A 14,507-nucleotide genomic window follows, 5' to 3' on the forward strand; every position below is an offset into this window, starting at 1 on the left:
TGCATGTACATACAGAACATCAGTTTATAGAGTCCTTTTGTACACAGCTCTGAGGACAGCGGGTTCAGCAGTGCACGTCCGTTTATTAGTTCGGTGTTTACACACACGATTTATATGAAGTTTAATAAAATCTGTTCCCAAGTCTTATCTGCAGATTTTTTTATGAGGTGTAGCCAAATATAAGATGTATGTTTAGTAATAGTACAACTCGTACCTCCGCCAACTGTTCCCTTAAATTCAATCAAGCTGCAACACATTACACAAACTAATGAACATCACAACATTTACTGGAAATCAAATGAGTAGTTTTTGTATAATCCTGATAAATAACAAAGAGACGCAGATGAAAACATTACATAGAGTATTTATTCCCAAAAAAATTAAATACAACAAAATGAAAAAGGCTCAACTTGTAAGACAAGGATCAAATGAGTGTTAAGACAAAAAAGATGTTTACTTCTAAAAGTGAATTTCAATCTCATAATCGGGCACAAAAAAAAAAAAAGGAATCACATTAATACACTGTGACACCAAAACATAATTTTAGAATATGATGATATGCAGCCAAGCACAGAGGCGTTTAAATATTAATTTCTGTGGGGAAAACCATGAGACGGGCACTCGAGGACTTAAAGAAACATCCCAATTCTGTAAACGTCTAAATTTCACATTCGAAGAAGAAAATCATGAAGGGGTTTAACAGTGACGCTCGTTTGAGTCACATCCATGTTTCCAGGCAGTGAGAAATGGGTCAAGTCCCGTCCCAATAGAAATAAGAGCTAAATAAATAATGCTACATAACACTGAGCTACTCCTAAATGTTAGATTTGGGTTGTGCTTGGAAGTGCCCGTCCATGAAAAACTGATCCCCGCAGGCCTTTTGGTCCTGACAGCTCCAAAACTGATCAGTTCTGCATAATTTGTATTCTTGGCATAAGTCTCACACAAGCACACACACACACACAAATACATACACACACAACCACACCTTACAGTATTGTCATGTATCAATATATACTTATTATTGTCGACTTTCTGAATGTGAGGATTTCTTTGATTTATGTTTTTCAGCACCATCAGGAAAGGCACAGTCTGACAAATCAGTCCAATGATGAACTTTCAACCCTCCTCCTCTTTTATAAATATGCAGGATCTTATAAAATGAATGAGCTTTTTGAGATGATGAAAGTGGAGGGACGTCTTCACAGCTCGTATCTGCAGAGGAGGGTTGACGGTTCATCTAGCGTGACACCACAAACCTCCAACAGGCTCCACAAAGCAGAAAACACAGCTATTGCATTATCCAATTTGGAAAAATGACAATTAAATATCATATTTCAATACAGCTATCAGGCCTCTGCTTCATAAAGGACAAGTGGTATCTGCATTACACTGGTTTCTTTAAATATAAATATTTCTCCATTCAGTTTTAAAAAGACTTATATTTTGTGAGGGGATCTGTCCTACAGCCTCTGGAGGTCAAATGACTGCAGGTGGCATCCTGACAGGAAAGAGGGGATTTCTGTTATAAGGCTCTTGATATATTTATAAATATAAACTTTTAAAAACAAGCAGAGCACTAGACAACAATGTTAAACATGCCCATGACTACTAAAACTATTCAAGTAAAAATGCTGGTAATGTCCGACGACGAGAAACTGCTTCAACATGACGACAAACAAAAAAAAAACGATCAGCTCCGGTTTCCTTACAATTAAAAATGTCAGAGAGAAAATCTTTAGTCAAACAAAACCTCAGCATCTCGACTCAACCGTTAAAACACATGCAGCTGTTTTTTTAAGTGCAGTAAAACACCACATCCTCTGCCTCCTTCTCCGTCAATATATTTAATATATATGTATCTGATGAAATATCAAATATAGCAGCTTAGGTTCAGAGCCTTTGAGCACGACGCTGTAAGAGTATTGACACCGAGTCACAACACCCTGACCCGGACCAGGCACACTGGTTTGGTCCGACTGATGAAAATAAAGGCTTCGTCTGAATTAAACTACACCGTGAGGGCGTTAAAGACGACGTTAAAGACGACAATCTCAACAGCTGAACTGTAAGTCTGAGTTTAACCGCTGCTTATTGCATGACGACGTCGCTTTAATCCAAAATAGAAAGACAAAAGTTCATCGGTGTTGAAATTCAAGCACTGGAACATGAACAGTGACGTTCAGACCAAAGCTGGCTGACGACACGCAGACAAACCTGCAAACTCAAACTCCTCCGTGTGTGAGACTAGGTTTTGTTTAATAATAAAATATTTTATGATTTCAACATGTGAAGCTTTTCCTGGATCTGGACAGAATTTACTAGATATTATAAGGAAACTTTAATTTCTTCTCCCATATGTTGGAGCGATATACCGTGACAGTTTAAAATATATTTGAAAATGTGCTATTTTTGGAATGATAAGACATTCTTAGCCTAATGAACTGAGTTGTGATTTCATTTAACTTGGTTCATTCTGTCGGATTAATCGGATACTTGTGATAGTAAGAAAACACAGTTTGCAATACTTTATAACCAATTAAAATTTGTCTCATGTAAAAACATGTTGAAATCATAAGATAATTAGAAAACCAGACTTCAGTAACAGTCCTCTGTGTCGTCCTGGTCCACGTGTCAGTGCAGAGTTTTTATACAGAGTTGCCCAAACCAACATACGTTTAACATCCTTCCATCCAACACACACGTCACTCTTCAAACCACATTAGGCACTTTGATCACTCTTCTCCAAACGCACCATCCGACCTCCCGACTGACCCACGAGAACGTCAAATACTTTCCGCTCCTGAATCCAAATTCAACTTGCCAAAACTCGCGGAGACAAAAATACTCGTCGAAATCATTCAGCACAGAACTTGATCTATGCATTAGCACCTTATTGCACTGACGGAGTTCTTGACAAATGATCAGTTTCTTGAAGCGCTTGTTGTCGTCAGAAGATATAAGCCGTCCACTCTGTTCTATTGCTGAATATGAAAGTTAATTTAAAAACTAAAAAGGGAAAGAACACTCATAAATAGGAAGAGGAATAAAACGCACGAGAAACATTTGGTATGACAAACGGTACCAAGCTGAAATACGACGTAGAGAAGTTTTCGAACAGTCTTCTTTATGCATCTTGCACTAAGGCAACAAGCGATACACGATGCCTTTAAGACGCAGCTGTACGTGGCTTTTGTTTTTAAAAAACAATTTCATTCAGTGTCTGTGTTGGTTGCGATTCTCACCGTCAGGCTGGATGAACGCGAGGAACCATTGGCTTAAAAAGGAGACCGATCGGTAACCGTGAAGGCAGCCTGCCATGTTGCTATGGCGATCACGCACTTGTTCGACAGACAACACAACACATTCCGTGTCTAGAAAGCTGAGAAAACACAAACAAACATGTAAAAACTGTAAACCAGCGACATTAGGCTCAACATGAGGCGACGGAGCGAGTCGGATCCTCGCTGGTTCAGCTTCATTCCCACTCATTCACCAAAGAATCCTCAGTTTGTATATTCACACCTACTCCGCCATCAGTTAGACGCACACACACAAAATAAAATCCCTGCAAAACAAAAGTTTGAGCTGCTGTAGATTCATCATGATTTAAATAAAGCGAGAGAGAGAGAGAGAGAGGGTGGTGATGTGTGGGCAGGAGCACAGGGAAACGATTGGCTGGTTTTTAAAATTTGCATAATGTGGCTGTGACTCCTCTCTGGCTTCTATCATCCTTATGCAGTAGCTGCCGCCATCACCGTCGCGCTGCGGTGACCAAAGCTTCACCAGTGTGGGGTCGGACCTTAAGACTGGCGGAGAGACTGAGAAAGGTGGAGGGTTTCAGGCAAAGTACATGGTGCTCAATGTGTCGTGGTGGATCTGAACGGCTTTGGCCAGCGCCTGGGGGTCCCTGCCATTACTCTGCCCTGAGACGTGGCTGCCCTCCGCACTGCAACAACAGAAAACAAACAAATGAACAACACATCAAGACAAAGTGACATAAAAAAGGACCTGCAGCACTGAAATGATCCTGTGAGTTTAAAACCTTCTCCTCACCTGTCGTGCTCTTTGTCCACCAGGTGGTAGCGGGCACGGAACGCCACCAGGTGGGCGTAGTAGGCCGGTGCTGGGATGGAAACGGACCGAGTGCAGCGGACGTAGGTGTGGCACAGCTGGTAGGTGAGGAGCTGGAACTCATCGGCGGTGAAGCAGTTGTCGTCCCACAGAACGTGGTAGTGAGACGGCCGACTCGTACCCTGGAGAGAGGAGAGCAGAGTTTAATCACACCCCAGAGAAATGAAGCTCCACGGAGGAAGGACAAACAGAGAGCTGCTGAAATGAGTCGAAGCAGGGACGTCTGGTTGATGCAAAAGGGGAAAAGCAGTTTACCGAAAAAGTCAGCAGTGATTTTTTTACCTGGATCCCAGCGTGGCTGCAGAGGTAAAAGTCAAATTCATAGGGGTGGGTGATGTCTGTGTCCACTGTGGTGCCGGCAGGAATGTTTCCACTTCGTCCAACCTGACAGAGAAACATGATAAATGTAAAGAAACATAATTTTACCTAAATTGCAATTATATCTATCTTTAAAAATTTCTATGAAATCGGCTCGTCTGTGCTGCTGACCCGCTCGTTGCGATCCGCACAGAAGAGGCGCGTGTGATGGCGTTTCTGAACGACGATGTACGTGATCCCCGGCTGGTATTCTTTCTCCAGGCTGATGCAAGCCTCCCTGATGGCCAGCAGCTCATAGTACAGCACCTGCACAGAAAGATACAGGAATATTTGCAGGATCTGTTCAGCCTAAACACTACTTCTAAATATACTAAATCAAATACTGTTAAACAAGTATAATTGGAACAACGTGAATCAGCGTTGTACCTGTCTGAACTGGCCCTCCGACACTCCGTCCCTGTAGAAGATGATCCTGGTTGGTTTATAGCGCGTTGATTTGTAGAACTGGATCAAAAGGTCTCGCACCATAGAGGCCAAGTCCTGAATGATCTCCTGTCTGGGCCTCTGCACCCGCACTGTGGCGCAGTACCTGCTGGGGTGTGCGTCCATACTGCCCACAACCTACAGAGGAAGAGCAGATCAGCATTCTGTTAATGTCCTTAGAAGAACTACAGACAGGACGTTTTTTGCTGCAGGAGGTTAAAATATCACTTTATGTAATCACTGAATATTAACGCTGACATTATTGTAAAAACATTTAGGGGGAGACACATTTTCCTGTGTAGTTTTGAGAGAGAAGAAAAGTGGAAATTTTCTCTGAAGTGACGTCTCACCGCTGCAATCGATGGTTTTTTCCCGTCACCTGCTGGAGGATGAGTGACATCAGCCCCGAGGAAGATGACAGGCTGCTGGAACACAGACGGCCTGGACGGAGGAGAGGAAACGGAAAATTATCCTTCAACTAATCAGTCGTGTGTCACACAGCGGACAGAGAGAAAAATAAGATTAAAAAAAAAAAACTAAGCAAATGGAGGCAGATCTAACGTCAGGGATCTATTTCCTGGTGTTTTTTGAGTGTCATGATGTCATCTATCAGTTTTAATCAGAGTTGCGGGTTTTTACCGTTGGTGTGGAACCAGGATGTTGTTGATTCCTCCCAGTTTGACGTTGATCTTGAGGCAGAGGTTTGAGAGGGTCTGAGGGGACGTCTTCACCACGTTCTTCACCTGAACACACTGGGTGGCCATGCCAAGGAGGGTGTCGCCCACCCGCTTCACCTCAGCTGTAGGTAACAGATCGGACATTTTAATTACCGTAAGTTTACTGTTAACTATTTCTAATGAACTTATTCTGACTTTTCTCAGTTCACTGACTTTTTTGGCCACTGTTTAAACATTGTCTTTGGCCATTTGGTTTAGAAATATATTTATCTGTGTACCATAGACGGGCGTTTTCCCAGGCAGGATGACAATAATGAGCTGTAGCCCAGCATAGGTGTTCTTCAGGTGTCGGAACATGGGCTCCACGCTGTCGGCTCCTTGGGCGTATTTACAGAAGCACGGCTGGCCTTGGATTGGCATCCCAGCATCCTTTGAGATTTTCCGCAGCTGGTCTGTGAAGCTCCTTAGCAGGAAAATTGAAAGATGCGTTCACACAGTTTCATGTTCAGCACATTTCTCAACATCAATGGTGATGAAAGGTGAATAAAAACGTTCTAGGGTTTATACTGTGTGCCCCTAAAATAGTTTTATTTCATTGATATTAGGAATAAAGGATATTAGGAAAGGACATAAAAGTTAAGAAATTCTTTTTGACCTGAGCTCAGTCTTTTAAAACTAGATTTTCTTCATTCATTAATCACTTTCATACGTACTTTAGTCTTTCTTTACATTCTTTAAATGGTTCATCAACTTTTTCTGTGAGTTTTTAAACTCTGCCAACAAGTAAGTAAACGATCACGATTGGTGGACTCACTTGAGGATCTCTTCTCTGCACTGTCTCTGTGTGGCGAAGCAGGCGATGGCCCACATCTTGATCTCCACTCCGGTGTGAAACTGCTTCCCCCTCATGTCCCACACCCCGTGGCTGGGTGTGGCCACCGTGCGGTTCTGAAACGACAGTGCAGGGTTGATCTGCTGGGACTGACAGTCACACGGACACATGCAATACATAGGCGCACACACACAATGTGTGGATTCACGGAGTTCAGGCAGTGACTGGCTGATTGTGGCATTAGAGTCAAATTGATTTTTTAATTTTTCATCCGTGCAGAGTTCTGATTGGTGCATGCAAATTAGCTGTCATGCAAAAAAATGTTTATGACAGGTGTGCAAAACCTTTTCAAAAACATAATGAATGTGTGAAAACAGCATAAAACCACAGCAAACTCATAGAAGTAAAGAGGAAGGTGTGACAAGGTGTGACTGGAGATAAGCGTTTAGCACAGTGAAAACACATCTAACACATCAACTATATAAAATACATTTAAAGACACTAATCACAAGGTTTCTTCACTTGAAACCATGAGAATATCAAGGGTCAATTTAAAAGATGTTTAAATGCAGTTTATTCATTGTTTTTCCAGCCCTGCTCAACACATGCAGACAAACACATGCAAATGAAGCGTGATTTAAAGGGAAAGTACCATAAACGGTTCAGAGCTCACCCTGCCGCCATACTGCAGCATGGGGGCCGGCAGGACGCGGCCCATCACCTGAGCCATTTCGTCTCGCACGCGGAACTGAAACTCCTGGACAAACGGGTCGGCCTCGTAATTAGCGCTTCGCACCTGAGAGAGGACAGAACGTTATTTTACTTTAAAAAAGAAAAAAATAATAATAAAAAAAAGGTTCTTGCAATGCTGGTCCACAGTCCGACACTCACCAGCCTGCTGATCTCCTCCTGTCTGTCTGGTGCAGAGCGAGCTGTTGCTTTGATCATGGTCGACGTCTGGTTATCTGTTAGTTTCTTAATGCAGCGCTGTCCTGCTACTATGTTGCAAACCTGAAAGGAAAAAATAACAGCACTGACAAATATCCCTCAACCTGCTAATGCTCTGACCTCCTCCACCCCTATACTTCATCCCACAAACTATGATCCTTAGACACAGGTTTGTTCTCCATCCACTGGTTTAAGAATAAAAGAATGATTATAGACTTTTAGCAGCTTTATTGACATTGTCATTTTGAAATGAATAAACTTCCAAAACACTATTTGTCCAGTATTTTGAATCATACAGTCGCCGTGGGTCCTTACCTCCAGGGGCAGGTAGGTGTGTTTCTGCTCCTGGCCCACCTGCAGGCAAGGCAGGTGTGGATACTTGAGCTGCAGATTGTACTTCTCTCTGAAGTACTGCGCCACCGTGCGTTCAACTGTCTGACCATTCTCAAGCTGCAACGGGAACCTGCGAGTTTGACAGCAACAAGAATCTCTCTCTTAATGTAAGCCGGTGACAGCTCTGAGTGCAGTGTAACAGCGAGCGGAGTGATGTGGAAACATACGTCTGGAGGCTGGCAGGGCGTCGTGTTACATTGCAGACTCTGTACTTCCTACGCATGGTTCCACAGTGCGTCACTTCCACTTTAAGACCTGTGAAATGGTGAAGTCATCGATGTGAACAAGTCTTGGTAAAATGCAAGTGACCGGAGCTTTAATCCAATGATGGGAACAATTGAATAGCTGCAAAATTCCTCCTTTATGAAACAAATGGCAAGAACTTCCCATACGACAGCGCGGAGCTGCAGACAGTGGACACAGCGACAGCTCTTTGGTGACAAACCTTTGATTTCTTTGGTGAACTTGACCCTGTGGGAGTCAGTGAGGGGGCGGGGCTGCTCATCAATGTTGTGAATGTCCAGAACCTCGCACATGAACTGAATGACTGGCTGTGCTTTATAAAAGGCCGTGGCGGACACTGAAACAACACAGAACAAAGTCACACTGTAAAATAATGTTGGTTCAAACTGCAAATTTTCAGCCCGCAGCACTGGACACACTGTATTTAGAGAAGAGGATCCTTCTGATATTATTTATACTCAAAGACAGCAACCATTTTAAAGAGGGTGCAATTCACACATTTTTCTATAACAGAGCTGAGATTAAAATACATGCACATGGTCCTGTAAGTGTTTTGAAAAGGTTTGTGATCAAGCTTTTTTAGTGTCTGTCCATTAAATAAGACGCTGAGCATCAAATAGTTACTTAGCATTATGACCAACCCTGATAAGATACAGTATGTGGGATAGATAATGTGTGGATGGATTCTCATTTATCTCTGCAAGAAAACAAATTAAGTTATTTCTTAAAACCGTTTCTGTAAATGCTCCCACTTTCACGTTTACACACCGTCAATGTTGAGCATCATTTTCCACATGGCTGGCCGTACTGACTGATGGAAACCAAACCAGACCTCTCTTCCTCCGCCCAACGGGTGGTCGTAGCCCTCTGGGGAGGAGAAGAAAGATCGTCCGACGGGGGTGTACCTGGGGAGGACATAAGACACACATGCACGACACAAAGATCAGCAGAGCGCCAAAATAAAACGCTCCCCCAGGCTGTGACCAGGCTGTGACGCATAACACAAATGCTGCCCAGGTTACAGGTGTGAGACCACAGGAGGCCAGAAAAGATTTTTGTTCATGTAACTGAAACCTTTTCCAGTTAATGATTACAAAGTAGATGTTTTAATCCATCTTTCCACGATCAAGGTAAACTGCAGCATATAGAATTGTTGTTATAGTCCTTATCACCATAAAGAATTTAACCAAACTTAAAATCTAGGAAACCTGAGTTTTCTTTTATTTGAAGGTATTATTTTTTTAAAAAGAGGTGAGGAAAACAAAACTCTGCAGACGTCCATGTGAGGGAACTCACTTCATGGAGGGGAGATGCCGAAGGACGACATCCACAGCATGAACAGGGTTAGTGCTGATGGGTTTGTCCAGGTCCAGGGGTTCGACCTCGCCATGTCCTGTCAAGACTTCGTGCAGCATGTGCCAGCTGACCAACGACACGAATCTGATGGAGACTTTAAACGGGCGGTCCTTCCCCCCCTCACCAGGCAGGGTGACATCCAGATCAACCTGAGGAGGAAAACGTACAAAGCCGCTGTCAGATACAAATTAAGCTTTATTAAAGTGCTGCTCTTTTTTTTTCTTTTTTTTTAAACCACCAAGAACAGGATAAGATATCGTCAACCACCATCAACAGCAGCCTCTTACAAAACACTTGTGATCTTTATCAAGCGGAGCTGTGATCGTTGCAGTTCTTACCCCACTAGTGGCAACAGGAAGTGGGTTTGCAGTGTAAAGGCTTCTCTTCCCATCATAAACTGGCCGACGGTCTCCAAAGATAGTCACCTTGAAATGCTGAACCATGGAGTCAACCACCTCCCTGAAAAGACAACCATAGAAAATGAGTAATTTGCATATTATTGTGTTCGATCATCAACTGATCAAACACATAAAAGCATGAGAATAAAGGTGTTTGCGGTCTGAAGCACTGGTTTGAATAAAACTGATCTCAAGGCTGTGGGGTTTTCCTGGTACCTGTTGACTCTGCGGGGACATTTATCAGGTTTGATGTCCACTTCATACAGGTAGACATCGATTTTGGGGATTTCCACCTGGAAGCAGTTGGCCAGAAGCTTGATGGGCTTCCCAATGGTGCCATGGCCGGGTCGCCGTGGCAGTGAAAAAAGCGCTGGGGCTTCAGCGGCTCCTACAACAAATCAAGCAGGAAATTCATTACAACCGTGCAATGGCTTTCACTACACACTTAAAAACTATTTTAATATGTGTTTACAGTATCCATCAAAAAATCTAATGGAATCAATGAATTCATATTTAATGCAAGAGAAATTTGTCTTAATATTTTAGTTATAGTATTTCTTGCTCGAGGACAGATTCAGTTTATACTTTTAGAGTGTCTTGTACTATAGCAACACAAAACTCAATCTTTTATGAAGCATTCCACCTTCCGTCAGTATTAATTTTAATTTTGGAACATTACCAAATCAATGACAGCTCAAACAAAGCTCAGAACAGTAATCATGAATGTGTCGAACCCTTTTAAATAAATGAAGGTCTTTGAAATGAGGGCAAACTGTATGAAGTAAGTGGTTAGTAAGGATGAAAAGAGCAGATGGTGGCTGCTGCGACTGAGGACGGTCAGGGACGTCACAGATTAATAACCAGATAAAACTGATGGTCAAGACAAACAAGCCAGCGTAGCCCCCAAGTCAATCTGATTATGACTGTGTAAAGGTTGTGGAGTTGAGTGACATTTTGAATAAAAGACCAGCTCGTTGGCAGATGCAGATTCCTTCCTGACTGACATAGCCTTTGCCAGACGGGAGAAGAAGTAGGCGGGTGACACAACATGGCCATTTGACACCAATTTTCAGAAATGCCAATGTGGAAAGTACTTGGAGAGGAAAGAAATTGACATCACACCACCACACAATTTCCACAAATGTGACTCAGAGGATCCACACTCACATAATGACCAACATGACAAAGTCTGCACAGAGGTCAAGCTGTAAAAGTAGCACAAATAGCTTGCCATAATGTGATGTTGAAATGAAAGTGTACAGTGAAAACAAGGTGTGTGGCAGTGTGTTGAATGAGGCAAACAGAGCAGCTGTGGGTGGAAAATAATAAAACTGTTACACAGTGCCGCCGTCGGGGGTCAAGGGCTGACCCTGGACCTGTTGTAAGGAGGAATCATTCATGAAACGACTGCGCTTTCTGCTGATGTGTCCCCAGCTCGCTTCCTCCCATGTGCTGTTCCCATGGTGATGGTGCCCATGTTGCTACGGTTTCTCCATGGCAACCAAAAGCATGCCGAAAGGAGGAGGGAGGACAGATGCACACAGAATTGTCTCGGCTTCTGTGACAAAAATCTGTGGTTTTTTTTTTTATAAATTTGAAGTTTTACGATTAAAATTAGCAGAAAGTAAAAACAGGATTATTTTTTAGCAGCTTCTTCACAAGTTAAGACTTGAAAAAAAACACAAAGGTTCATTGTAGAATGAGCAACGATGGAGAGAAGAACGATCACTTATCAGGCTGCTTCATCAGACACATGCACCACACGACCGGTAGGAGCAGACATTTAATCCACACGCTGGCAATAAGGTGCAATTAAAAACATGTCAAGCTGATTTTGTATTATTGAGAAAATGTTAGTTTCATCTTTTCGAAACCTTTCCTCAGGTTAAATATTGAACAATCTATAAAACCCTTGTTTTAAAAAATATTCAATACAAAGACACTGACAGTAGTGTAGAATCTGAAAAATAGGAAAAAACATTTTGGCGTTTCTTATCTCGATAAATTAAACTTAAGTGAAGTGAGTTTAAAAAGTTGATGCTGATCACTTGTCTTTCTGTTTATCAATTAAAGGATCAATTATATCTGCTCTGAATGGATGATGGAGGAAGATTTGACTTTTAAAAGCGTTATGGCAAGAACAACAAACGTGGTGTTGTATTATATTTTGAATCAAATAGTGTTAGCTCATTAATCAAATCCCTGATAGACTCTAAATTAAATCACGTATCAAATAAAGCTTTGTTCTGAGCTTGTAAAGCGGGAAGTGGGAGGGGAATTAATGGGTCAGTATCACTGAACCAGCCCTTTTCGTTGTCCTCCCAGTTCACCAGCGTCACCAACATCAATAATACACAAGCTGTGACCCTTGCCAACAAAGTAAATTGACTTGTGTCCTGCCACGCTCGATTGATTTGTAATTAACACAGGCAGTTAACTGAACACTATTCAACAGTTGAGGTAACTATGGCAGCTGGTGTGAGAGGCTGCACTTCAAATCACACACAGACGCACAACACATACACAGAGAGACACACAACACACACACCCCCCGAAAGGGAGCCAGCCACTCTGAGGCTTCAGACACACCTGACGGGATCACCACCTGTCTGTGACGGATGACAAAGAATGACGTAGACAATGAAAAGAAACCAGTGAGACTGGTTTGGGGGCGCGCACACACACGCACACACACGCACACACACTCACTCACACTCTCTCACTCTCTCTCACTCTCTCACACTCTCTCACACTCTCTCACACACTCACTCACAATGAGACACAAAAATGACCGGCAAAACCCAGCTGAGAGACAGTTAGTTGGAGCAGGACATTGGGACTTTGAATTCAGTTTTCAGGCTTGAGCACCAGAGCCTAAGATGACCCGACAACTTACGCACCACTACCACTCAGCTGTCAACAGTCCTGCAATCAACTCTCACTTCATGAAAATGATTGTGTTCTGTTTTTATTATTATCCAACTAGGAGGATATTTTTTGCCCCTGTCAAGTTCATTTGTTGGTTTGTTTGTTTGAAAGCAAGGTTACGCAAAAAATTACCATATCGATTTCTGTGAAACAAAAAGAGATGTGGGTCAAGAAAAAAAAACTTTTAAATGATGGAGCAAAAGACAATTGACATTTTCACCAATAACCCAGGGAATAATCCGTGGATCGTAATGAAAATAATCAGACATATTCAGAGGACCGATATCCATGAGCATGTGCAATTTGGTGCAGCTGTGACACTAAGCGCATGTGGAGGACATGTTTTCATCTGTGTTTCTGTGTTAGTTAGCAGGATTACACTAAAACTACTGGACAGATTACAATGAAACTCATTGGAAGTAAGGGTCACTGCAGAACCCATTCAATTTTGATGTGTTACTTGGTCAGGAAGAGGTAACCAGGAGGTTTTTCTTTCCAATATTTTGTTTAACATCGTTCGTGAATTACTTTATTTTCTTTCTGTCCCTCCTGACACGTGTAAATTGTCTTTGGGTTATTATAATATCATTATTTTCAGCATTTTTGAGCATGCACATTTTTTTTTACCAGATACAAGGACCTTGATGGAAACAAGGAGGATTTTGTGCAGATTCAAATACGAATCTGGATCTTTAGTGGACTTGAATGCGGTTTCATGGAGGGACTGTTGGACCTTGTATGAGGTTTGTGCTTCTCTGATTATTGAGAAGCACGTGGTTTGTTGATGCTGTGGCGTTGAGGTGCATTGCACAGAAAGGTGTGTCTTTTACTTAACCTACTCTCGGGAGGTTGGACTAAATAATGGAGACAGTTTCCAGAAGGACCATGAAATAGAAACTGTCAGAAACAGCTTCAATACGAAGTGAACATCGTGTTGAATGTATCTGCTGCAGGAGTGTTCGGGTTGAGCTGTGCACAATAAACACGGTGGTTTAACTTTAACACACTTGTTGGCCTCAGCAGTGAACTCAGTATGAAAATAACCCGGCTCGGCTCGGCTCGGCATGGCCGTCAGTCCCACCTGTTGTTCCGATTTCCATTCATGAGGTCTCGGTCCGGATGACCCGGCTCCCTGCGATCGATTTCTGCAAAACTTCCACGAAAGTTCCGCTGGCCGACACCTCGCTGAACCCTCCCCCGGCTCCCCTCCGGCTGACAGGCGGATGTGCACCCGGGCCGCTTCGGGGTTCCCTCGGCTGTAAAGTCCTCTCTCCTACCGCAGCTCGACCGACCTGCCCCGGGGTGACAGCTCGGAGTTTGACGACACGTCGCCGCTTCGAAGCCTCAAAGTTTGATCCGTGAACCTGAGAGGAGAGGAGACGCGTCTGGAGTTTCAAATGTTTGGTGACAGGAGGTGGTTGGATTTCGCTGAAGCTAACAGTTAGCTTTAGCCGCTCACAACTAGCCGGTAACTAGTAACTGAAAAACGGGAGCGACTGGAACATTTACCCGGCAGCTGCTGTGTTGGTCCCCCCGGTGAGTTTAACGTCTTTTTCACACCGATGTGACGGAGCTTCACTTCCCCGGCGTCCTCCTCCCGTGTGTCGGCTAGAGACCCGGTCTGTGTCCGGCTCTTCACACCGCCCTCTCCCGCTCTGACGACAAGCTAACAGGAAGACAACTGTGGCACTTCCGGAGGACTCCTGCAAAAACAAAAGCATCATGGCGGATTAATAGATCACAGCCAAGTGAGTTTCCTGTAATTTTCTTATTTCTCTTATTTCTCATTACTCAAGT

General features: G+C 43.1%; 1 protein-coding gene across 2 annotated transcripts; it reads right to left on the reverse strand.

The window, feature by feature from the left end:
• Nucleotides 1–348: 348 nt before the first annotated feature.
• Nucleotides 349–14,447, reverse strand: ago3b (argonaute RISC catalytic component 3b). 2 transcript variants are annotated; one of them, XM_069516705.1, is made up of 20 exons: nucleotides 14,220–14,447; nucleotides 13,792–14,074; nucleotides 9,999–10,170; nucleotides 9,723–9,843; nucleotides 9,325–9,533; nucleotides 8,797–8,933; nucleotides 8,231–8,365; nucleotides 7,953–8,040; nucleotides 7,708–7,855; nucleotides 7,336–7,455; nucleotides 7,097–7,240; nucleotides 6,427–6,560; nucleotides 5,891–6,075; nucleotides 5,575–5,734; nucleotides 5,286–5,376; nucleotides 4,879–5,073; nucleotides 4,624–4,758; nucleotides 4,417–4,518; nucleotides 4,057–4,256; nucleotides 349–3,949 (listed from the first exon to the last, which is right to left on the reverse strand). In XM_069516705.1, the coding sequence occupies exons 2-20, from the start codon at nucleotides 13,808–13,810 to the stop codon at nucleotides 3,841–3,843; spliced, it is 2,604 nt and encodes an 867-aa protein (XP_069372806.1). In that variant the 5' UTR covers nucleotides 13,811–14,074; nucleotides 14,220–14,447; the 3' UTR covers nucleotides 349–3,840. The 2 variants fall into 2 exon arrangements, with proteins under 2 accessions (XP_069372806.1, XP_069372807.1); XM_069516706.1 differs by having other exon boundaries at nucleotides 7,118–7,240; nucleotides 14,220–14,373.
• Nucleotides 14,448–14,507: the final 60 nt, after the last annotated feature.

Source organism: Paralichthys olivaceus, chromosome 20 (genome assembly GCF_024713975.1).
Source record: "Paralichthys olivaceus isolate ysfri-2021 chromosome 20, ASM2471397v2, whole genome shotgun sequence".
Lineage (NCBI taxonomy): Eukaryota > Metazoa > Chordata > Actinopteri > Pleuronectiformes > Paralichthyidae > Paralichthys > Paralichthys olivaceus.